Below are 24210 nucleotides of genomic sequence, written 5' to 3' on the forward strand. Positions count from 1 at the left end.
TCCAACATATTTAATACTACGTATAAATTACAACAAATAAAATTAGTTATAAAATTAGTGTATTACAAATTATTATATCTACTATATTATTTAACATATTTTTTTAATATTTAAAATAGTATAAAGTATATAACTTTGCTTTATAAAATATATAGATGTGGGTGTGAGGTGGGGATAAGACGGGTACAAAGTGGGGCGGGGACGGGGCGGGTGCAATGTAAAATCCACCCCCGCCCATCACCCATGGCGAGTATGATTTTTATCCCCATCCCCGCCCCACCACCCACCAAACCAAGACCCATCCCCGCCCCACTGGGGCGGGGATGGGGCGGGTCTCCTACTTGACCCGCCCCACTGACATCCCTACCTAAAACCTTAACCGAAGATTTTTTAACATCTAAAACCGATGAAAAAGTTGAATCAGACTGCAATTTACAATTTACACAAACTTGTGGGGTGCTTTTAAATGGCTGCAATTTTCAAAATACTAACTTAATATAAGTGCAATTTACAAATTTTCCACTGAAAAATAATAAAGTCAAAACGTGTTTATTAAAAAAAAAAAAAAAAAATAGAGCTAGTAAGATACAAATTTATATCTATCTATACTTCTATACTTATTATTAGTATTTAAAAATACAAACCACAACTTTTTCAAATGACACGTGGCATCATAAGTCACTCATGATTTTTTTTTTTTGTTTTTTTGATCAAAGTCACTCATGAATTATAATAAAAATTGTCTTTTAATTTAAATATAATCTTAATTAATATGTCATTTCATATCCCACAATCTTTATGTATATATATCTAACTAAATTCCTTCATCTTCTTTCACATTTCTATCCTTAATCTTTTTTTTGTTTTTCTTTTAAGTTATAGAAATAAAGCATACCTACATATGAAAATAATTAACCCAAGTAACAACATGTGCAAAGCTAGTTGATTTTAAAATAATACTTGGTAATTGGTATTGCCTAATACTCCGTAATAAAAGGATAAATGACGCAAAAAATTGGCATCCATGGTTAGCGAGTCTCTTACAGTATCAGCCCAACCCAGCTAGCCAAATGGCCACGCGTCACCTGAACTGTCTTTCCCCATTTACAACTCTCTCGAAACAACCCCTTTTTCCATTTCCAACTTCTCTCAATTTATTCTCCAGATTTCCTCTTTCTTCTCCTAAATTTTCCACTTTCTCTGCTTCTGTTTCAGCTTCATCCATGGCTTCCGATGCTAAAAAGGTACAATTTCTTATCTATTTTTCTTATACTATTCATGGGTTCGCTTCATTTTTTCGAATGATGAAAATCTCTTTAATATATGTAATATTCTTCAATTCATGATTTTGCTTATTTTGTGTTTGTGGGTTTTGGGTTTTAATCTAAGCTTAATCTATTTTTTACTTGCCTCAACTTTGTTGTTTGTTAATGGGGTTTTGTGGGTTTTAATTGTTTGTTTTTCTTAGCAATATAATCTCTTTAAATTATGTGATCATGTGTAATTTTTGTTGGGGTTATTATACTCTTTAATTGTTTGTTATTTTTTTTGTACAATTGTACCTTATTATATAATAGGCCATATTTGTATTTGGAGTGTTGGAACTGTTATTCGACTGTTAAAATTAAGTTTGTAAACTTAGACTAAATGTTGCCCGAATTGATAAATTGAAGAAAGGACTAAATAGTGGCATGGTAAAGATGAAATAGAAATCATGTACTGTATATCAATGCATTTCTTCAAGATTGACCTTCAATATAATGTGGCATTAGCATATTTCCTCCGTTTTTTAAAATTTGCAATAATTTGACGTTTGCGCTATTCATATATAAATGTTATTATTTGAGGTAAATATAAATTATGAGTAACTTTTTATAATTTTTAATTACTAAAGATATTAATTGTCAAATGGTCCAATTGTGCATGCTTTAAAGAACAAAGGAAGTCTTATTTTGGTACAGAGGCTGTAGCAATGTTGAAACTTCTTAAACTCATGCCGTTTTATGCTATTTGTTTACTGTGGGTTTTAGGTCTTAGTTCCAATAGCAAATGGAACAGAGCCTATGGAGGCAGTGATTACCATTGATGTCTTAAGGAGAGCTGGTGCTGAAGTGACTGTTGCTTCCGTTGAAAAGGGGCTCCAGGTTGATGCTTGTCACAGTGTGAAGATTGTCGCTGATGCGTTGATAAATGACTGTAGTCAGACGGTTTTTGATCTCATTTCTCTTCCTGTAAGTGCTATTTTTTCCCCCACTCTATTTATTTACGGTTGCATATGTAGTGAGTTTACTATCACCTAGTCACCTACCAAACCAGTTATTATAGTTATACGTTTATCTATTAATACCATGGTATTGAAGTTTCAAATCCAGTTGGTTTGGTACAAAGTCATTAATGTAGCTTAGTTGTTAATTGCAAACCTTTAATTTAGCATAGTGAGATTTGGAGAAAAGAGAGGGATGACCTCAATCTTGGTTTATAACATATCACAAATGCTTTTTAACATAATAGAATGAATGATTTAGGTTTTCTTTATCTGGAAAACTTTTGTCTTTTCTGGTATAAGCTTTTTAAAGTCTTGCTTATGCGTTGTAAAGCTTGTAATACTTATGTAAGTAACATCTAACATCACTGGCATATATGCTTATGATTCCATTTGTGATCTTGGAAATTGGAGTTCTTTATTAATCAATGAAGTCGCACCATTATGAACTAATGATAATGCTGTCACAGTGGCTTGATACTGCAATGTGATGTTGAGGTTCCTTGTAGTGGGGGGGGGGGGGGGGGGTGTTAATTTATAGGAAGTGTAAAAGATGAATAATGAAAGCTTGCTTCAATTTATATAGTACATCCTCTGTTTTTTTTTACTTGCACTATTTGATGACTAGTGATGTACTTTGTACAAGTTCACTATTTTTTTTTTGGGGAAACCCTCTTTATATCCATGATCTTGTGTTTCTTGAAATGGTCACCCTCCAGCGCCCCAATTATCATTTTTCTTTCATAGATTCTGTAAATAATTTTGGGATCATTATGTGGTAACAAAGTAAAATACTTGTATGTAATTAGTTCTGAATATAGTTTCTTCATAATCTTCCATCTAAGACCCTTGTTCACTTCACCTTATTTTTGTTGAACTGAAATTATTTTTATTGAATTGAAATTATTTTTTGCTGAAGTGAAAGGAATTTACAAAATAAAACTTATATTTATTGATTCTCAATTATAGTTTTTCTTTAAAGTTATTGATTTCTACTGATTGAAAATTATTAAATATTTTTACTGAATTGACCTTATTTGTACTGAATTGAAATCATTTTTACTGAATACAGTATTATTTTTCTTAAGGTGAAGAGAATAGGGCCTTAAGGCGGCCTTCCTCTAAGTTCTAACATAAGTTACACAACAAATTTTCTAAGATTCTTCTTCATCAACTTGAATAATTGGCGGTGAAGAATCTATGGCTTTTTGAGTTGTATGACTTGTATTGAGTGTATTATGAGTAATTCTCATTATCAAGTGCTGAAACTTGCTGTTGATCAACTATATCATCACAGAGTACTAGTTTTGGTTGATGCGTATTTCAAACTTCATATGCTTTCATACTAAATTCTCTACTTGGTAATACTACGACGACAACAACAACAACAACAACAAAGTCTTAGTCCCAAAATGATTTGGGGTGGCTATTGGCTAACATAAATTGTCATAAGAAACCGTACAATATAAAGAAAGGGATATAACAAGATAATCATTTGAAAGAGTGAAAAAAGGTGAGCAGAGTGAGCAAACGAAAGGGCACCCAAGAAAAATCAAGGGAGTCTTAAAAGAGAGCCAAAAAAAAAAAAAATTCAAGAAAGTGTTAAAGGAGTGGTTAAAATGTTGGAGTAAAATCAAAGGTTTGAGAAAAATTCTCTACTTGTAATAATTTCTGAATTTGAATTCTTAGTTTTGGAAGCAAATTTTTTTTTATTGGGGGTTTAAGTTATTTGTATGCTTTGGATAACCATCCCAAACTAACAAGGCCACATTTTCAGCTCTTTAATCAATTTACTTTCTTATTTTATTCCGAACACCTGCAAAACAACGCATAATTACCTTCCTGATGTCCTGTCCAATTCTCCTCTGGTACCTTACTGTGAACACCAAAAGTTAAACTTCTGATACTCCAGCTTACTACCTATGTCTTCAATTTTTATTTTTATTTTTTATTTGCCAGCAAATATCTCACTATATTGAGAATGGTTCAATTTTTTCGTCTCTGGCACATTATTTTGTTGTGGTGCATTATAAATTGTGTGCTTTCTTTGTATGGTACGTTGGTAGTTAACATGAAAGACGCAAGCACATTGATGCAAAATTTATCAATTGATAGGACTGTGCATCAATGAAATAATTACTCTAATGCATTAAAAAATTGAAGTTTAACTTGCTGATGTATTGATCAAGGCACTCAAAAGCGGGTTTTTTTTGTTTACTTGAGAAATTTACATGGTGTCTTAATGGAATTTTGTTGAAGCCTAAACTGCTGCTAATAAGCATCAGTTCTAGGAAAAGGGTTGTTAGCAGAATTATGTATCTAATAGTCATTTGTTTCCTTTTTTTTTTATTTTAGGAAAAAAAATAAATGCTAAACCGTTATTGGCAATATACGTCTTAGAATAAGGTTTACTTTATATAATTTCTACTTTGATGATGTATTTTGCCTTAGTGTTACAATGTATTAAATAGATTGAAGCAAGTTTTTGTCTAACATCCTAGTTACAAAATTATTGAGATTTTAGTGTAAACTGTTAATATTCATTTTCTACCTCTGTTGTAGGAACCAGAAAATATGCATCGTATGGAGAGTCCTATCTCTTAAGCAAAAACTTTTAGGTATTAAATTTAAATACATTTGTTGGATCTCATCGTTATTTCAAATCCTTTGCATCGTGTGCTAACTGGGAAAGAAGAGGGAAAAAGTTATAGTGAGGCTTTTTTCTGTGCACTAATAACATAAGAAATTTTGATAATTTGCAAGGAAAGGAAAGTTTTATGTTTCATGCTAAAAAGAATTGTGGCACAATAATAATATTGGGCCTGCTGTTGTACACCATGAACTGATTAGTCAAGTTGTACTTCAGATCTCTGGCTTTGTGAACCTTAAGTTATTAGAAAGGACTGACCGTTAGATTCCGTTTTGAAATAGTACCATATACATTCTTGAACAAAAAGAAGTAGTTTAATTCTGCTGTGGTCTACTAGTAAGGTGTTTGCACCATTACTTAACACGACAGGTACTCCAAAAAATTTCAGATATCCCCCCTTGGTAGTTGGTACTTCTTTACAAGAATCTCTAGCACTGTTGGATTTTTAATGAATATCTTCTCTTTCATTTCTTCCTTGTAATATATCCTGTTTGGAGATTTTCACTAATGTCAAATTATTTAACATGTGTATTTTAATATTGGCAGGGGGGAATGCCAGGTGCTTCTACTTTAAAAGACTCTGCAACCTTAAAGAGCATGGTGGAGAAACAAGCTGCTGATGGCCGCCTTCATGCTGCAATCTGTGCAGCGCCAGCGGTTGCCTTGGGTTCATGGGGCTTGCTCAAAGGCTTAAAGGTAAGTTCTGATGTTATCATTATTTGTGGTCATCTAGTTCTGCTGCTTAGCCAAGTTATTACCTATTGGGCTCATGAAAATTTGACAATTGTGCTTCTTATATAGTTACTATTATTGCTGTGGTATTAAATATGTGGAAAACCGGAAATAACATTGCATTTGTGGTCTATTAGGCAACTTGTTACCCTTCCTTTATGGAACAATTGTCATCTTCAGCAACTGCAGTTGAATCAAGGGTTCAGCAGGATGGTACAGTTGTGACAAGTCGAGGACCAGGTACTGCCATGGAATACTCTGTGACACTAGTTGAACAATTATATGGGAAGGAGAAGGCTGATGGAGTTGCTGGGCCACTGGTATGCTTTCTCATGTACACTATTCTTCAAATCACATGTATTTAAATATTTGATAAGGAATAATTTAGCTAAATTTTTGGGTTGGTTAGACATAGATACATGGACACATCTGTGCGTTCTTGAAAACAGAATTTTAGATTGTGATTTCTGCTTATAGACTAATGCTGAAGTAGTTGATGTCATATACTACTAATGTTGAAGATACTTGAAAGTAATTTTATCAATTGATGGAAGTAGCTCTCAACCATTTGTATGCTCATCTAAATGTATTGATTCATGAATAACCTTATATGAGACTTGAATTACTGCAATTAGCTCTTTTGGCGGTTATAATCCTGCAAAAATATGACCTTTGTATGAGACTTGTAGTTCTATCATTCATCTCTTCTGGCTGTTATAGTCCTACGAGAGTATTACCTTGTATGAGACTTGAATTACTATCAATTAGCTCTTTTGACTATTATAACTCTACGATATTAGTTTTGAGATTACTCCTTTTCTATGATTCTCATTGCCTGCAGCTCCCATTTTTGGGATGTTTGGATCTCTTGTAGCTCCTTGTATGTAATACTATGTATGTCGATAAGAACGGGCCTAGGGCACTTGTATAGCATGGAAGAAGGAACTTGGTGTCATATCCCGATGCAACTAGCACTCTTAAGTTGTAATTGGTACATTGACCTAAGGGAAGGGACTCTTACATGTTGAGGTCTTTTGTTCCTTGTTTCTTTTAGGTTAAAGACTTCATCTACAGATCAAGCACTTGTGTCCATGTGGAAACATAGGTATTTTGAGTTATAATTTTTGAACAGGTTTTACTCCTGGACTGAAAGCATTGCATTATTGAGCACAGCAGCGGAGCTAATTCTCCCCTCAAAGTTCCTTAATTGTTTAATCAAATTGAATCCTAAGGACTCTTTCACTTTTGAGAATTATGTCTCAGAATGTTGGAATTTTCCTTGAGTTAATAATATTTATAGTAGAACAGTTTCTTCTGTGGGCAATGCCTGCACTCTTTATTTTGCATTATTGTCTTTATTAGATCACAATAAGTGGAACATGGTATCATTTAGATGCAATCATTTTGTGCTGTTTATAATGGCGCCTTTTTTCTTCCTTGTTTGCCCCCATATATATATATATATTATTTTTTTTTTATTTGTTTTTAATTTTTTTTTTCTTTTGTGGGGGTTTTTTGAAGATATTTAAGAAATAGTTTGCAGTCACTTCTGTTCATATTTTTGTTTTTGAATGTTAGTGTTTCCTCTTTTCAACTAGCTTAGAAATTGTATTGCTATAAATGATTACAGTTTCATTATTAATACTCTTCTTATGAGTATTGTCTCTCACATTTTCAAACAAGAGTGGAAATATATACTTGATCAAAGAATGTGATGAAATTTGGATGGCCTTACATACATAGATAAACTGATAAACTGTTTTAATTGTGATAAATCGTAAGTCATGAACAGTGTGGTAATAAGGGTTTTTATTATTTCTGTTGAGTTGAACAAAATGAATAATTAGATCTGGAATATCACTTGAGTAGTTGACCTAGCAGTGATACCCTTGGGTCATAACCATGGCATTTTAGTTCTACGAAAATGTGCCTACAAGAAAAGTGTTACGTACTATTTTCCTGATTGTCTGTCACGCCTAAGTGTGGTGTAAACTCATTATCTTCCTTTTTCTTTTTTGGCAATGCCAAAATAACAAAGCCACTTTTGCTTGATTGTCTTGTTATATTCTTGATTCTGATTCCCCTAACCTGTTCAGATCATGCGTTCCAATCACGAGGGCGAATATTTAATCCGGGAGCTAAATTCAATGCAGTGGACATTTAATGATTGTCCACAGGTGAGATTCGTCATCCTTATGTTTCAACTGTTTGGCTTTCTGGACAATCATATCACATTATCATCCACACTCCTGTGAGTCCTGTCATTTTCTTCTAGCTAGTCAAGTAATTAATTTAGGTCCATTTCACTAAAGTTGTAGATTTAATAGGCTGGCTGCCCCTGGGGCCCTAGAACGATTTTGTATGCCACATTAAAGCTTATATTAGCTGCTGCAACTACTTTTTCACACACACGCACACGGCCTACATGCACACAGCCTACATGCACACACATACATGAACACGCACGCGCGCTCACATACACACACGCATGTACATGCGTACACGTGTGTACACACTCATATAATTTGATTCAGATTAACTTATTACTCTGTAAATTTAAATTAGTTAATACTGACATGGGAAAGAATGCTCTAGATCATGGCCAGAATTCAGGACTCGGGATATATGACATTTGTGAGATGCTTAATTCATTTTAATTGGATAAGAAGAAAGTAAGACTGCTAGTCTGCTAGCTATGAAATAGACAAGTCTGGCTTAGATTATTCTGTAACAAAACTGCTGGAATCGAGATTTCTTTTTATTCTTCTTCTTACCTATTTTCTCTTTCTCCAAATGATCGTGGATTTTCTGCCCTTAGATTCTTGTTCCAATAGCTGATGGTTCTGAGGAAATGGAGGCTGTCATAATAATTGATGTCTTGCGACGAGCTAAAGCAAAAGTTGTGGTGGCTTCTGTTGGAGAAAAGCTGGAGATATTGGCTTCTCGGAATGTGAAACTAGTGGCAGATATGCATCTTGATGAGGCTGCACAGTCCTCTTATGATCTTATTGTCTTGCCGGTAAGTAGTGCACAATTGAACTTTTTTCTCCTCTCCCTCTCCCCCTTCCCCTCCCCCTCCCCCTCCCCCTCCCAGAGAAAAAAAGATAGAGAGAATTCCAGATTAGCTCGTAATAAAAAGGCTTAAACATTAGATGCCCTACTTGTTGGCAGGGTGGACTTGGAGGCGCCCAGGCATTTGCAGCGTCAGAGAAGTTAGTTGAGATGCTGAAGAAACAAAGGGAATCAAACAAACCCTATGGAGCAATATGTGCATCTCCAGCTCTAGTCTTCGAACCTCATGGCTTGCTTAAGGTAATTCATGCAGATTGCTTTCCAGTACCCCAAAAAGCTGTGCTATACTACATGTTGACAAGTTGGACTTGGTGCCGTTCAGGCATTTGATTGATCTAATAATATTAGTGTTTTGGAATTAATACTTAAAAAGATCAAAAAAATAATAATGTGTAGTTATTTGCTTTACTTCTGTTTATGTAAGGATATTTATGTAATTGTTGTTTGGTATATAGGGCAAGAAGGCAACAGCTTTCCCTGCTATGTGCAATAAGCTGTCAGATCCAAGTGAAATTGAGAACAGGGTTGTGGTCGATGGCAACCTTATTACCAGTAGAGGGCCGGGCACCAGCATTGAGTTTGCACTTGCCATAGTGGAGAAATTTTTCGGTCGCCAGAAAGCAATCGAACTTGCAAAGGTGATGCTGTTTGTGAATCCATAAGTGCCTTGTGTGTGTGTGTATTGTAGTAGTCTGACTTCTCGAGAGCTGTAAATTCTGAGAGATGAGCTTTGCTGTATAATAAGCAATGACCTTGTAACGTTGTTGCGTTGATAAATAAAGCTAGTCAGAATCTTGAGTTTATGGTTTCTGACCAAGTTACTAAGCAAATTTTTATCAGTTCTATATCAGTTCATACATGTCAGATGAGTTTATGGATCTGACTTCTATATACTCCCTCCGTTAATAGTTATGTGCAACTTTGCACATGATTACGGTTACCAAGGCAAAATTTGGATGGCAAAGATTAGAGGGATTTAAGAGAGTTAATTAAAGTGAGTGGAGAGAGAAAGGTGGTCCCCCCCACTTGCAAATAAAGAGGGGAAATCCGATTTTTTTGGAGGGAGTATGTTTTTCCCCCCCAAATTTTCATAAAAATTTTGATTTTGGGAAATTTAAAATTCCCTCTAACTTTTTAAAAAACAAAAACTTAAGGGCTTGTTTGGCATCATTTTTTATTTTCAGTTTCCTGTTTTTTTGAAAACCGAAAACCAAAAACCAAAAACAGAAAACAAGAAAAAGGTGTTTTCACTTTTCTGTTGTCAGTTTTCAAAATTATTATAATTTTAATATGTTTAAATAATTTTTGATTCATTATGGGACATATATCCTATACTTTTAAAAAACAAAAAACCAAAAAACAGAAAACCACAGCAATGCCAAACGAACCCTAAAATCCAAGTTTTCTGATTTCATTACAGCATTTATGAGGCTTATAAATAGAAGTCTCCATCATTCATGAAGCATTGAATGCTTCTCAATAATTACATACCAAAGTTTGTTCAAAAGCTAGCTGAAAATCACCAAAAGTTAGCACTAATTACATACGTTTAGCCCATAAACAACCCAAAAAATTACTCCTAATCTAAAATTAGTGCTAAGCTGAAGTTAGTCATCAAATCATCAAGGCTTCAACTTGAGGGCAGCATCATCTCATCAAAAACCTTCATCAGCCCACCCCCCTTCACCATCTACAGCAATCTACAAGTGAAAACGGGAAACAAAAGACATGGCAGCAATAGATGAAGACCCTTTTTTCGACATTGAACTCTTAATTTCAGAGGAAGAAATTGCAGACATGTACTACAATTATGAAGAGCAGCTGCAAGATGCAGATTTTGAAGCATACAACTCAGACAATGAGAATATGCAAGAAGAGGCAGAAATAGAAGACATAACCATTAACAACAACAATCAAACTCAGCAAGATGAAACACAAGCATCATTGTTTGAAGAAGGGACTCACCAACCAAACAGAAAACAGCTAAATATGCATAAAAAGAGAGAGCTTGTGAATGCAATGCTATTGAAAATGCAAGATGGTAACCTACCAAGAGGCTACAAGGTAGAATTATCAATCAAATTCAAGGTTCATAAATCAACAATCACAAGACTGTTCAATGAAATAAAAAGGCAGATGGCAGAAGGGAATTTGATTGATGTCAGGTCTAAAAAGATAGGAAGGACAGGTCCAAAGCCAATGGAATTTTCTGATGAATTCCTACAATCAGTCCCACTTCACTTAAGGCAAACAGAAAGATCATATGCTGCAGCACTCAAAATTTCACATGTTACTCTTCATTATTTGAAGAAAAAGGGGAGAATCAGAACACACAGCAAGCAGCAAGCCAGCACTAACATCAGATCACAAGGTGACAAGAATGAAGTGGGTTTTGTCTCACATAAACCCAATCCAAGGGAATGAGAACCCCACATTTGATGACATGAAGTATTCCATCCACATTGGTATTCCATCCACATTGATGAGAAATGGTTTTATCTAAACTCAGACAAAAGAAGATTTTATCTGCTACCAAGTGAGGAAGATCCCTATATGGCTCAACAATCAAGGAGGTTCAAATTAAAAGCTATGTTCATGGCCATTATAGGAAAGCCTCTGTATGGGACACATGGGGAACTCCTACATGATGGGAAATATGGGATATTCCCATTCACACAGCAAGAAAAGGGCAAAAAAGTCAAGCAAAAACAGACCAGCTGGCACATTGGTCACAAAAGCACTTCAAAATGTCAACAGAGATGCAATAAGGGACATGCTATTTCACAAAGTCATACCAGCAATAGTGTCAAAATGGCCAGCAAGTTTGCCAAAAAATGTGGTGATTCAATGGGATAATGCAAGGCCACATCAAATACCAAGAGATGAAGAGTTCATTCAAGCAACACAAGCAAATGGATTTAACATTGAGTTTGTGTTCCAACCAGCACAATCACCAGATTTGAATGTGTTAGACTTAGGTCTATTTAGATCTATTAAATCTTTGCAATATCAATCTTTTCCAAAGAATGTAGATGAACTTGTTGAAAAGGTCATTGAGTCTTATAACAATTTCAAACCAGAAGTAAACAAGTACATTTGGGTGACATTACAAAGATGCATGATCAAGATTCTAAAGGAAGAAGGAGGGAACAAGTATAAAATCCCACATATGAACAAGAAAAAGCTTGAGAATTTAGGCATTCTCTCAAATCAGATTGAAGTAGAAAGGAGTATAGTGGTGGAAGTTGTGGAATACATGAACACAATGTTCAGGCCAGCACCCCAGGGAAATCATGAAGCAGAAACAGAAGACATGGAGGTAGATGCAGACTAATTACAAAGACACACAGCAAACAACCACACACTGCCACACATAACCACTTAGTAGTGAACAATGATATGTTAAATTTCACTTTTCTTATTAGTTATTTTTGTGTACCAATGAATAGGTGGTTAGGTGTATTTTGTATGGTAGAGTATTGAAACACACATGAAAGGCAGTGGTGGTTTAGTTCTAGTGCATTTGTAAGAGGCTTTTTGTAGCCATTTTATCAAGTAAGTGGAAGTACTTAATCACATGAATCCATCAGGAGATCAATTTTTTTGTACACACAACCTTTGAAACATGGTTACCTCAACATCAATCACAATATAGTGATTGGTGGAGCTATACCATTGTTCAAATAGTATTTCATAGGAGTCCCTTCATCATTTGGATTCAACACACAACACAAATAGTCTAGAGCCAATGGGGACTGTTAAACAATAACAAAAAGGGGCATGTGCAGGGAACTCCATTGGAAATTGTTCTCTACACAATGTTCATTGAGAACATTTTTCACACAACAACCCAAACACCCAAATCAAGAAACCATCATAAAGGATCATCATTCAACAACCAAATTCCCATATGCCATATGCCATGATTACAACATCAACCATATCCAACATAATATCCAACATAATATCCAACTCTTAAAATGCATCAATAGCCAACATAATATCCAACAGTAATAGGATAGAAGCACTAAAACCATATCCAACATAATATCCAACATAAAAAGGACAGAAGCACCAAACCCATATACATCATAATATCCAACATAAAAAGGACAGAACCAACAAACCCATATCCAACATAATATCCAACTCTTAAAATGCATCATTATCCAACTCTTAAAATGCATCAATAGCCAACATAATATCCAACAGTAATAGGATAGAAGCACTAAAACCATATCCAACATAATATCCAACATAAAAAGGACAGAAGCACCAAACCCATATCCATCATAATATCCAACATAAAAAGGACAGAACCAACAAACCCATATCCATCATAATATCCAACATAAACAGGACATAAGCACCAAAAACATATCCATCAAAAAATCCAACAATAACAGGACAGGAAAAGCAACACCATGTCCATCAAAATTTCCAAATATTAAAGGACAAAATCACAAACACCACATACAACATCACAGCACAACAAAGCCACCACAACATAATAAAATTCGGAGTATATGTGCATAACACAGCCACCATAAACAAATCATGTCAGAAGCATACACAATCAACTTAAAAATGGGACTCAATAACAAAAATTAAATAAGTTAGGGTTAGGAAGCGTTACGAGTGCAACTACTCAGAGGGTTGAACCGTAGGGTTCATTCGCCTCACATAGCACGTCACAACAGGAACAGAACAAGAAGGCACTTCTGGTTTCTTGGCTGGAGGTTCCTCATCAGGCTCCTCATCAGAAGACAGCACAATGAACTCATAGTCAGGGAGGCCACGCATCCTTCTCAGGGCAACACGCGCGACCTTCCTGGTGGCCTTAACTCGAGGGGGTGGCCTTTCCCTCTTAGATCTAGGCTTAGTGGGCACAACAACACTGCCCTCACCTTGCTCAGCAGCCAGATCTACAGCCATCTCTGAGAAATCAAGCGATTTACGACGGGACTCACCAACACCCTCCTCATTCTTCGCTTTTTCTTCCTCATTGAGGCTTTTGAGGACTTGACCAAGGGCTCTGTAATGTACAGAGAGCAGTACGCACCGGTCTCAGTAGACTCGTAAAATTCACGAGGAAAAGAAGATCCAACCTCGAAGCAGTGCATGAAATTGAGGATCAAATTCTCCTCTCCCTTGTCATCCGTAGCCATATAAGCGTCCTTAAGAGGATCTAAGTTCAACATTTTTAAGGAGGGACTTTGATTGAGAAAGAAACGAGAAGAGGAGAGTAGATCTGGAGTGAAAAATAGAGAAAATCGGAAGAATAGAGGAGAGAGAAAAACCCAGAAGATGAACTAGGGTTCATCTCATGAACTCTCCAGAAGATATAGGGAGAACGAAACATCACAATTAATTTGGGTAGTTGGGAAGTTATGTGAATGAAGAGAGAGGAGTGGAATTGGAAGATAAAAGGAGGGAACAATTAGATTAGGTGAATCTGATTAGTTTAGGTTAATTTAGTTTAGGATATTATAATGGTATTGATTAAAAAATAAAACAATTAAAATTAAGGGTAAAATTGTAATTTTGCCCCCTTTTTTTTTTACTAAAAATATAAAGAAAATAGAAAGTTGCACATAACCCCGAGCGGACAAAAATGGCAAAAGTTGCACATAACTATTAACGGAGGTAGTATATACAAGCAACTTTTTTTTTTTTTCCTAAATCCTAAAAACAATTGAAAATTATTGTTTTTTTTTTTGTTATTTTAGATTTTAACACCTCACAAAAACACGAAAATTGATTTTAACACCCCCATAAAAAAAAAATTGATTTTAACACCAGATAAATTTCCAAAAAATTGGTATTACCACCACTTAACGGTTTCCATCCAAAAATTCCGTTAAGTGTGGCCCACATTAAAACGTGTCAGCATTTTATTTGTTAAAAAAAAAAGAGAAATTAAAAAAAAAAAGAAAAAAAAATAAAAACCTAAAACTACCCAGCCACCACCACAGCACCACCCCTGCGCCACCGCCGCCTTCCCCCCAACTCACCACAGCCCTCCTCGAAACCACCACCCGTGTCGCACCACCACCCCCAACCCACCTGAACACTCCCCCTCCCGTTCCCGCAATCGTAACGCCCCCAAAAACCACCAAACCCAAAACCCTCGTCCCCCCTAAACGGCCACGAATCCGGCCTTAAAAGGCCGAAATCGGCCGGTTAAGGCCACTAATCCCTAAAACCGGCCAATTTCGGCCATTTTTGGCCAGATTCATGGCCGTTTTGGGGAACAAGGGTTTTGGGTTTGGTGGTTTTTGGGGGCGATACGGTTGCGGGAAAGGGAGGGGGAGGGTTAAGGTGGGTTGGGGGTGGTGGTGCAACACGGGTGGTGGTTTCGTGGAGGGATGTGGTGAGTTGGGGGGAAGCCGGCGGTGGCGCGGGGGTGGTGCTGTGGTGGTGGCTGGGTAGTTTTAGGTTTTTATTCTTTTTCTTTTTTTTTTTATTTCTTTTTTTGGCCAATAATAACACGACACGTGGCTTATGGACCCACTTAACAGATTCCTAAACAGAATCAGTTAAGTGGTGGTAATATCAAATTTTTAGAAATTTATCTGGTGTTAAAATCCATTTTTTTTATGGGGGTGTTAACATCAATTTTTGCGTTTTTGTGAGGTGTTAAAATCTAAAATTTCCTTTTATTTTTATTTTTATCAGTTCTATATATATAGTCATAATCTCTTGTTTTATTTTCATCTGACATGTTTGACAATTCAATTGTTTTTTTTAATAAGTCTCTTGTTTTTTTGCAGAAGTGAAATTAATTTTACTGAATTGAAATTATTTTTGCTAAACTTAGATTATTTTTACTGAAATGAAATTAATTTTACTGAATTAAAAATGTTTGCTAAACTGAAATTATTTAACTAATTTTTAATTATATTTCTTCTTTAATTATATTGAATTTTATTGAATTGAATTTATTTTTACTGAATTGAATTTATTTTTATTGAACTAAAATTATTTCTACTTAGTATTATTTTTGTTAGGTGAAGTGAACAAAGCTTTACTCTACTTATTTTTAAAACATCAATATATAAGAAAACCATAATATTGCTATATTATTACTAATCACTTAATCAGGCGACCTTTGTTTCAAAAAAAAAAAAAAAAAAAAAAAAAAAAAAAAAAAAGCTGACCTAGTTCTTGGCATTTAATGTAATAAAAATCAAGCATTGGAGCTAACCATGTAACAAACATGGCTTGAACTAGAAAACATTTTGGTTTGACATTTAGGCAAAACAATTTACTCAATCAAAATTGAAGATCAACAATAGCATAAAAATATATTCCAATCCAAAAAATTGGCACCCCAAATCATCATATAATCAATTTAATTTGATCTGCTCTAAAATTAGACCGTGTGTTCACATTACTCATAAGTCGTAATATTCGTAACTTTCAATTCTTAAGCTCCAACCAAAACGCTTGTTCACGTTACTCATAAGTCGTAAGACTCGTAACTTCCAACATTTAAGCTTCAAGCCTTCAACCATGCATAATCATTTATATTCACCCGGATGCAGATAAGTACACCAAAAGGTGACTTTTTTTTTTTTTTTTTTGAGAGAAACCAAAAGGTGACTTTTAAAAAAAAAAAAAAAAAAAAATTTATTAACTCATTTTAAGATTTAAAAATCAACAAAAAAAAAAAAAAAAATACTAAATGAGCAGAAAATACATTTAGATACACCTTATCAAATTTTCCTTTTGAATAAGGTCATTTATGTATACAAAATTTTCACCCAACCCCGCCCTACCAAAGAAGTCAAAAATTCCTTTGTGAAAATATTTATGTTAGTCTATACTCTATTTGAATAAAACGAATTAATTCAAGAATCAACAATTCAACACAGCAACACAGTACGACTTGCTCTTTCTACGTGTTAGAAAAGTCAATTTCGTATTCATTTATCCAAACTTCACTTAGTTGCCGAGAGTCCAGAAATTCATACAACCACGTTTTCTCTCTCCTCTTCTTCAACATTTTTTCTCATACACTTTTTTTTTTTTTTTTTTTTATTATTATTTTTTTTTTTGAAAAGTCATACACTTTTAACTTAATTATTGAGTATTTGTTTTTTTTTTTTAATTATTAATTATTGATCAAATTCTGGGTTTTTCCAACCGAGAATTGCTGTACCATTTAGTACATTTTTTTTTTTTTTTTTATCTTCAATAATCTCTCAATAATTTTCTGGTTTGTGCAAATTTTGTTTCTCTCTCCTACAAATCTAAGGTAAGATTTTTGGTTTTCTTATGCAGATTTTGTCTTTAATCATCATTTATTTTTGTGGGGTTTAATTATATTTTTCATTATTTGACTTGGGTATTAGGAGTCTTGTATAAATATTTATGCTTTAATATTTATGTATAAATATTTTTGCTTTAAATTGCTGCTGTTAAACTGGGAAATTCTTTATACTTGAATTTTCAAACAGGCCCATTTAATTCTTATTGAATTTAGATGAACAGAAGTGAATTATTGTCTAATTTGAGCTTTTTTGTATTTGATTTTCAATTTTCTAGGGCTGATTTTAGTTTCTATATATTATGCTAAATTTCATTTAAAGTGAGCTGATAGTGTTCTATTGAATTATCATCTATGTCATATGCTTAATTTAGAAAATGCTGGATTTATTTTTTTATTTTCTGAAATAAAATTTGAGGAAAAACCATCCTTTTTAAAGCAATTTTTATCGGTTGTCAATTTATTATACTTGATTACTTGAACTTAATCAAAATTCTTTTATAGTACATTGGAATATGTTATCTTAATATTTGGAAATATTCTGCTGGATATTCAATTTCTATTAAGTTGCTAGTTTTAGACATCATCTTCCTTTATGATTATGTAAATCCATTCACCCTTTTGGGTTGTCGAATAAAATTTCGGGTGGTTAGCTGAAGCTGAGTGTTTGGATTTGGTGAACATGCGAAACATGCTAATTTATTTGATAGTTTTCTTGTTGAAGGGAAGGATTTGCAAGGTTGATTTGATAGGAGTTTAAAATAGCAAGTCTAGTAATGACTTGCTTCCTCTTCATTTGTGGAAATGGAGCTCGGTCCGTTGATGAACCAACTGTAGACATTGTTGGAGGTAGAAGCATTTCCTTAAAAAACTAAGACAGTTATATGTCGCAATCTCATTTGTTTTTATGCATGAATTGTCAACCTAGTAACCTACATTGCTTTTACTTGCTTCCTTGACCAATTTGTGTTTGCATTTGTTAACGAGTGGAGTTGTACATGAAATTTTGCCCTGGTAACTTTAATGTGTTAGGGTTGGCGCAATTGATGGTGAATTCTCCACATTTGGTAAAAAAGGAGTGTGCATAGGTTGAGCCTCTTTGCAATATACTTCGTACTTACTTTAGGCTTTGGGATAATCTTGTATACTATGTATTACAGTATTAGCATATATCTTTAATTAAATTATCCTGAAGTTGGAAATTAGTGGAAGCCCTTGGAAAAGATAAGTCATTAATACTTTCTCCATAGCTATACTTGTGAAATACATAAACATACATTTATGTATACATGCTAGTTATGTGTAGACACATGCACACACCAATTGGCAAATAGGAGTAATCCACTTTTGTATAAACTAAAAGCACTCGATTTTATCTTTTGATATTAAACAACATACTTATACTTATCTTCAACTACCGTCCCTGAAAGTTTGTGTCCATGAAGCTCTCTTTGAGCTGAAGGTCTTGAACAAAGCACTCAGCAGTATTACTTCTAGTTAGAAGGCTAAAACTGCAAAGATCAAACAAAGGGGCCCTGGTGGCGTTAGCCTTTTTTTTTTTTTTTTTTAAATGAAGGCAAAAGCTTGTAATCTTGATGTTGTGAACTAGGTCCATGAAAATTTTGGGGGCCGGGGGTTCACTCTTTTTGAGTAGGGGTTAGCTAGCTATCAAACATGACTATTTTTTTATTATTATTATTAATTTTTTATTTTTAATTTATCTGTCTCCTAGTTGCTACTATCACCTTTTCTTCAAGTTCAATACATTTTTCCTATTCGGCTATTCATACTTGCCAGTATAAAACTTTAACCAAAATGTCTCTAATCTTGTATCATTAAAAATTATAAAAATTTGATCACAATAATACATATTGAGATCAATCTAATTATCTAACAAGATCCCGCAAGAATATTTTTTTTTTTCCTTAGTATAAATTACAAACAATGGTAAAAGTGAAATATGTGAATAATGCAAAAATCAAAGTGTGAAAAACTTTAAGAAACAAAGGTAGTGCATAACTTGGAAAAATTATTTTTGGTTTAAGCTTATGTTGTATGAGCCTACAAATGTCGTCTTGATTTGATAGATTTGGTGGTTTATACTTAATAACCTATTATTTTGGGTTTGGTGCATTGTAAATGATCTTCAACTTCATGGTGAAATTGCACTTTTGCATCTTGACGTTGCCATTCTGTAATATTTTGTTTGTAGGATTAAGGATTTACATTAACAGATGCACATAATTAATACTGCGTTTGTCCAACTTTAATCGTTGAAGGAAGGTTTGTGATAGGTGTCTAGGTGATAAGTTGTTGGCTTATTTTTATATTTTTAATTTAATAGAAAAGTAGATGTGATGGGAAATAGCGGAGGAATTTTCTAATTGAGTGAGAGAGAGTGTGGGCCTTAACTTTTGGTAGTGTGAAGGGAATAATATGCACCCGTTCCATAAAAGGAAGTGGGACAATTAGAGTAGGTTAAGCATAATGAAAAATGTGATGATTTAAAAGTGACAAAAGGAGTAAACGGTTATAGCTTCAAGCCTTGATCATTCTGCTATGGATTCTATAAATATGAACGTTATTTGAAATTAAGTGATCTGATGCCTGCATATGTGAGACTGTTCATGAATTAAGTTTTGTGTATGTAATTCTTCTCCCGTGCTTCCTGTAGTTTCAGGTGTAGAATATATAAAGTTCTATACTTACAAGGAATTACAACATGCAACGGGAAACTTCAGCCAAGTAAATAAGATTGGGGAGGGTGGTTTTGGGCTTGTCTACAAGGTAATTTCTGGGATGCACAAGTTCTTGGCATCCAATCTCTCCTTTAATAACAAATTGCAGTTGTGGTGGTCATTAGGATAATGAACCTGGATTTGCATCAGTAGCTGTTATCATCATGATTAGAATTGGACAAATATGAAAAAATAAATTTCAATGTTGCATTTCAGCTGGTACTCATTTTACTTGTAACTTAAATTTTTGTTTAATAAAGAAATTCTTATGTCATAAACTTATCTTGACTGATTGTAATGGGCTATTCAGCTATGCTGTAATATAACAATGTAATTTGAAGAAGCATGCGTGATGGTCTTTTATGTTGAGACTGTTGTAAAATCTTAACATTGCTGCCATTTCGTTATGCCTTTTTATACTAACAGTCCTTGCAAATTTTATTGTGAGCAGGGAAGGCTCAAAGATGGAACTTTGATTGCTGTTAAAGTGCTGTCACCAGAATCAAGGCAAGGCTTGCGTGAATTCGTGACTGAATTGACTGTCCTTGCAACTATTGAGCATGAAAATTTGGTTGGGATTCTAGGTTGTTGTACAGAAGGAAATAATAGAATTTTGGTCTCGAGATATCTTGAGAATAACAGCCTTTCTCAGAGTTTACTCGGTAATTTTCTGTTCAATGACTGGTCTAATGGCCAGATTAATTCCTGCTTTGCTTCTTTTTTTTTTTTTTCCTTTTTTTAATTTGAACAAATATATATATATATGAAAGTTTGTTTACTTTTAGGTCAGAACCCTGGCGGCATTGATTTCAATTGGAGAGTAAGGAGAAATATATGTATTGGTGTTGCAAGGGGGCTTACATTTCTTCATGAAGCCCATCCTCGTATCGTGCATAGAGATATCAAAGCAAGCAATATTCTCCTTGACAAAGATTTGTCAGCCAAAATTACAGATTTTGGTTTGGCAAAACTTATACCAGCCAACATGACGCATGTTAGCACAAGGGTTGCAGGGACACTGTGAGTTGCAGAGTAATTGATTTCTCTTTTTTGGTTTGTCCAATTGCTTATATCGTAAACTGTTTGATTGCACTGAACTTGAGAAATGTGGAATTCAAATTACAATTTTATTTCTAGGCTTGATAAAATGTTAGGAAGCTGGTCATATGTGGAGGGCCATATATATTGCAGTGTTTCTTGAATTGTGTGCCTTTTTTGTCATAGTATTTTTTCTGAAATCACCTCCTCTAAGACGTATATTCTCCACCTGATACAAATTCTTTTAGTTTGTCATGTTATCTGTTGCTTATATTAATGAAAAGTGCTTCTTAGAGAACCTATGTACATTTCATCAAGCCTATCTCGGCAAAGTCTTTAGTCTTCTAAAGTATCTAACTACTCCCACCCTTTTCTTTTGATATACCCATCTGCTGTAGACCTGGTTTCTAGGTGAGTTGAGTGGGTGTAAGAATAAGGTGGATAAATTAGGAGTCAAAGGGTAAGGTGGGTGGGTGCAAGAAAATAGAGAATAAAATAAGAGTGAGAAGGTTTAAAAAATGTTGAATAAGGAGGTAAGATGGTAACATATGCTTACCGAAAATAGAAAAGTAGAAATGAGTACATCAAATAAAAACACCTCAAAACAGAATATGGATACATCTTTCAGAAATGAGGGGAGTACTGAAATTAATATGTCCATTTATTAACTGATAATGAGATATCTTTGTGGTTCCATTTTCAAATTTATAATATTATTATATAGTTCTCTGTATTATGCATGCTAATATGAATTTTATGATATTTTCTGGCTGCACTAAGATGCTATATAGCTGGATTTACCATAATGTAGATGATATTTATGTCTCTTAACATATGTTTATCATTTAATATAATCAATTTGCAGTTCTTCATTGTGTGACCTGGATCACCTGACACAGTGACTGTTTTATGCAGAGGCTATTTGGCGCCTGAATATGCTCTTAGAGGCCAGTTGACAAGAAAAGCTGACATTTACAGTTTTGGCGTTCTCCTTTTGGAAATTGTCTGTGGTAGATGCAATAGAAATAGACGGCTTCCTCCTGGAGACCAACATCTCCTTCAAAGGGTAATACATATTGGCACTTGAAATTTGTTGTGTGTGCACGCATATCTGTCTAGACTTTATCTTCTTCAAAGGGTAATACATGTTTGTTGGACTATTGGAATATATGTTTGATCAATTACTGCACTGTCGCCTTCCATCAGCTGTGTAATTGCTCTTTTATAGTGAGTTTGATTGGTAATTATGGAGATGAAGGGAGAAGAGGGCTTGCATTTTTCTCCCACATCTTTCCAACATTGAAATTATATTTCTTTTAAGAAAGGGAAAGACAATTTATCTCTCCAACTTCCTTTCCTTCCCTCTGCCTTTACAACGTTGAATAATAAAAAATGGATCACCTTCTCTTCCCATCTCATGACCTCAATCTAAACACACTAATCCTTTCGTCCCGGATTAGTTGCACGAGTTTGACCGACACAGGTTTTTATTCAAAACAATTGACTTTCTTATTTTATTGTGTGTTAATTGGTAGCGGGGTAGTTTTATTAGAGTTAGTGAGAGGTGGATCATTGCATTTTGAGGGGTGTGCATTTGATTTTTTTTTTTAGAATGTAGTTGATAAAGTGGCCCCAAGTGTGAGTATAATATTTCTATAATTCATAACTACATCAAAATGAATCCATCAAGGTTCCTTGTAATCACACTTCCACCATTGGTGAATTTACATTGCGCGCACACACACACACACACTCCTCTTTTGTATAGTATACATTAGGAAAATCATAATTATGTGAGGCCTTGGTAGACTCATCTAGTCGTCTAGATGTGTACTTTCAAATGATTAACATTTGATTTTGCTAAAATATAATTAAAGATTTTAATGATACAATATGTGTATTGGCAAGCTTGAAACTCAGGCGTTGCTATTATTATAAATCGGAGGAGGTAGATTTTATAGAATTTGACCTTGAAAAATGAAGTGGAACAACCAAAAAACTCAGGGAGTAATTCATGCTGTGAAAGGACCTACAAAGGCTACATTGCTACTCGATATCTGTATATAAGTGATATTTGGTACTATGTTGACATTGTAGACTGACTTATATTATAAATTAAAAGGAATAGGTTAGCACAGACTTTGTTTTGGAACGGAGGACTGAGAGTATACGATCTTATTTTAACTTTCTACACCTTTAGTATCTATAGTTAAGTTTTAATGATTATGCTCTACATATGAAGTATCTCATCGGATTAAACCTGATGCAGGCGTGGAGAATGTTTGAAAAAGAGACACTTGTGGAGTTGATTGATGAAGCATTTAGGGGAGATCTTGATATTGAAGAGGCCAATAGATTCTTGAAGATTGCTCTACTCTGCACCCAGGGAATACCAAAACTACGACCTGTGATGTCTACTGTGACTAGGATGCTCCAGGGAGAAGTAGAAATTGATGAAATGAGCATAACAAAACCAGGGCTACTTTCAGAATTTGATTTAAAAGCAAAAGAAAGCGCAGCAGAGCCTTCTTCATTGTTCTCCCCGAGCTCAGGTTCCTCATCCTTGCCGTCAGAGCAGACAAATCCCACTTGTGCTACTATAACATTCACATCAATAAGTACCCGGAGCAATTCATAAATAAATAACAGGTAGATTTTGTTGTTCTCTATCTGTCCCCCACTCCCCCACTCCCCCCTCCCAATACTCTTTTTTTCTTTCTTTTTGTAGATTTAGCATATATGCAGTAAAAACTCTTTTAGAGAGCCTGAATGTAAAAAGTAATACGGGATGAAAACATACCCACTTCTTACTTATTAATTGAATATATATAATAATTTTGAGGATTTATTTTATTGTATATCTCATTATATTTATTATTGTTGTTTCCCCCTTATTGTTTCTATAGACCTTATGCAAAGGCCAAATTCATAGCAGTTGCTTTAGTTCAGCAGCGTAATTCTTGTTTAAGACTTACCTGTTCCTTTTTTTCTATACCCTCTATATATTCCTACTTGCTGCTCTTTTTGTTTTAGATCCTCGCTCTTGTGCTCCCCCAAACTGATGTAATGTCATGAAACTTGGTAGAAAAAGAAATGATTTGTTTCTTAGCACATTCATTATTCTGTGTATAGTTTCTGATCAGTTGGAGGTCGTCTGTTTTTATCTGGGAGAACGAACATAGTTCACCGGTCACTGAATTAGTGTTGTGTTATTTCTCAAATTCTTATTGAGAAAAGTGATGCAACCAGTTTGGAAGGCAAAATACGATGTCTGACCATGTAGAATTAACTAGCCAATTGTGTAAGGAGTTAGGTCATCAAGATAAGGTTAAGAGACTTGAGACAATGGGACTTAACATATGTAATGAGCAGTGTTACTAATCCGGACCACAATTCACTACCTAATAAATTAATCCAAAGTCCGCTGTATCAATAGGCCTGTAAT

General features: G+C 34.5%; 2 protein-coding genes across 4 annotated transcripts; both read left to right on the top strand.

Annotated features, from left to right (window-relative positions):
• Positions 1-1027: 1027 nt before the first annotated feature.
• LOC145629233 (protein DJ-1 homolog A-like) lies at positions 1028-9595 on the top strand. Its single transcript, XM_081681779.1, has 8 exons — positions 1028-1244; positions 2031-2231; positions 5460-5609; positions 5783-5965; positions 7742-7822; positions 8464-8664; positions 8817-8957; positions 9173-9595. Exons 1-8 carry the CDS (start codon positions 1071-1073, stop codon positions 9377-9379), a joined length of 1338 nt encoding a protein of 445 aa, XP_081537905.1. The 5' UTR covers positions 1028-1070; the 3' UTR covers positions 9380-9595.
• A 6999-nt stretch (positions 9596-16594) lies between these two features.
• Positions 16595-23644, top strand: LOC145629234 (cold-responsive protein kinase 1-like). Of its 3 annotated transcripts, none has more exons than XM_081681782.1 (7): positions 16595-16977; positions 17714-17838; positions 19670-19776; positions 20179-20389; positions 20513-20747; positions 21681-21831; positions 23035-23644. In XM_081681782.1, the coding sequence occupies exons 2-7, from the start codon at positions 17766-17768 to the stop codon at positions 23401-23403; spliced, it is 1146 nt and encodes a 381-aa protein (XP_081537908.1). In that variant the 5' UTR covers positions 16595-16977; positions 17714-17765; the 3' UTR covers positions 23404-23644. The 3 variants fall into 3 exon arrangements, with proteins under 3 accessions (XP_081537908.1, XP_081537907.1, XP_081537906.1); XM_081681781.1 differs by having other exon boundaries at positions 16596-16977; positions 17700-17838; positions 19664-19776; XM_081681780.1 differs by having other exon boundaries at positions 16596-16977; positions 19664-19776.
• Positions 23645-24210: the final 566 nt, after the last annotated feature.

This window comes from Chenopodium album, chromosome 4 (genome assembly GCF_948465745.1).
Source record: "Chenopodium album chromosome 4, dcCheAlbu1.1, whole genome shotgun sequence".
Lineage (NCBI taxonomy): Eukaryota > Viridiplantae > Streptophyta > Magnoliopsida > Caryophyllales > Amaranthaceae > Chenopodium > Chenopodium album.

Excerpts from the sequence above, each read along its gene's own strand:
- LOC145629233 (XM_081681779.1), top strand. The coding sequence starts at position 1,071 with ATGGCCACGCGTCACCTGAACTGTCTTTCCCCATTTACAACTCTCTCG. Across the intron at positions 2,232-5,459 it reads TTGATCTCATTTCTCTTCCT|GGGGGAATGCCAGGTGCTTC; the intron begins GTAAGTGCTATT and ends TAATATTGGCAG. Across the intron at positions 8,958-9,172 it reads AACCTCATGGCTTGCTTAAG|GGCAAGAAGGCAACAGCTTT; the intron begins GTAATTCATGCA and ends TTTGGTATATAG.
- LOC145629234 (XM_081681781.1), top strand. The coding sequence starts at position 17,766 with ATGACTTGCTTCCTCTTCATTTGTGGAAATGGAGCTCGGTCCGTTGAT. Across the intron at positions 20,390-20,512 it reads CCTTTCTCAGAGTTTACTCG|GTCAGAACCCTGGCGGCATT; the intron begins GTAATTTTCTGT and ends GTTTACTTTTAG. Across the intron at positions 21,832-23,034 it reads ACCAACATCTCCTTCAAAGG|GCGTGGAGAATGTTTGAAAA; the intron begins GTAATACATATT and ends AACCTGATGCAG.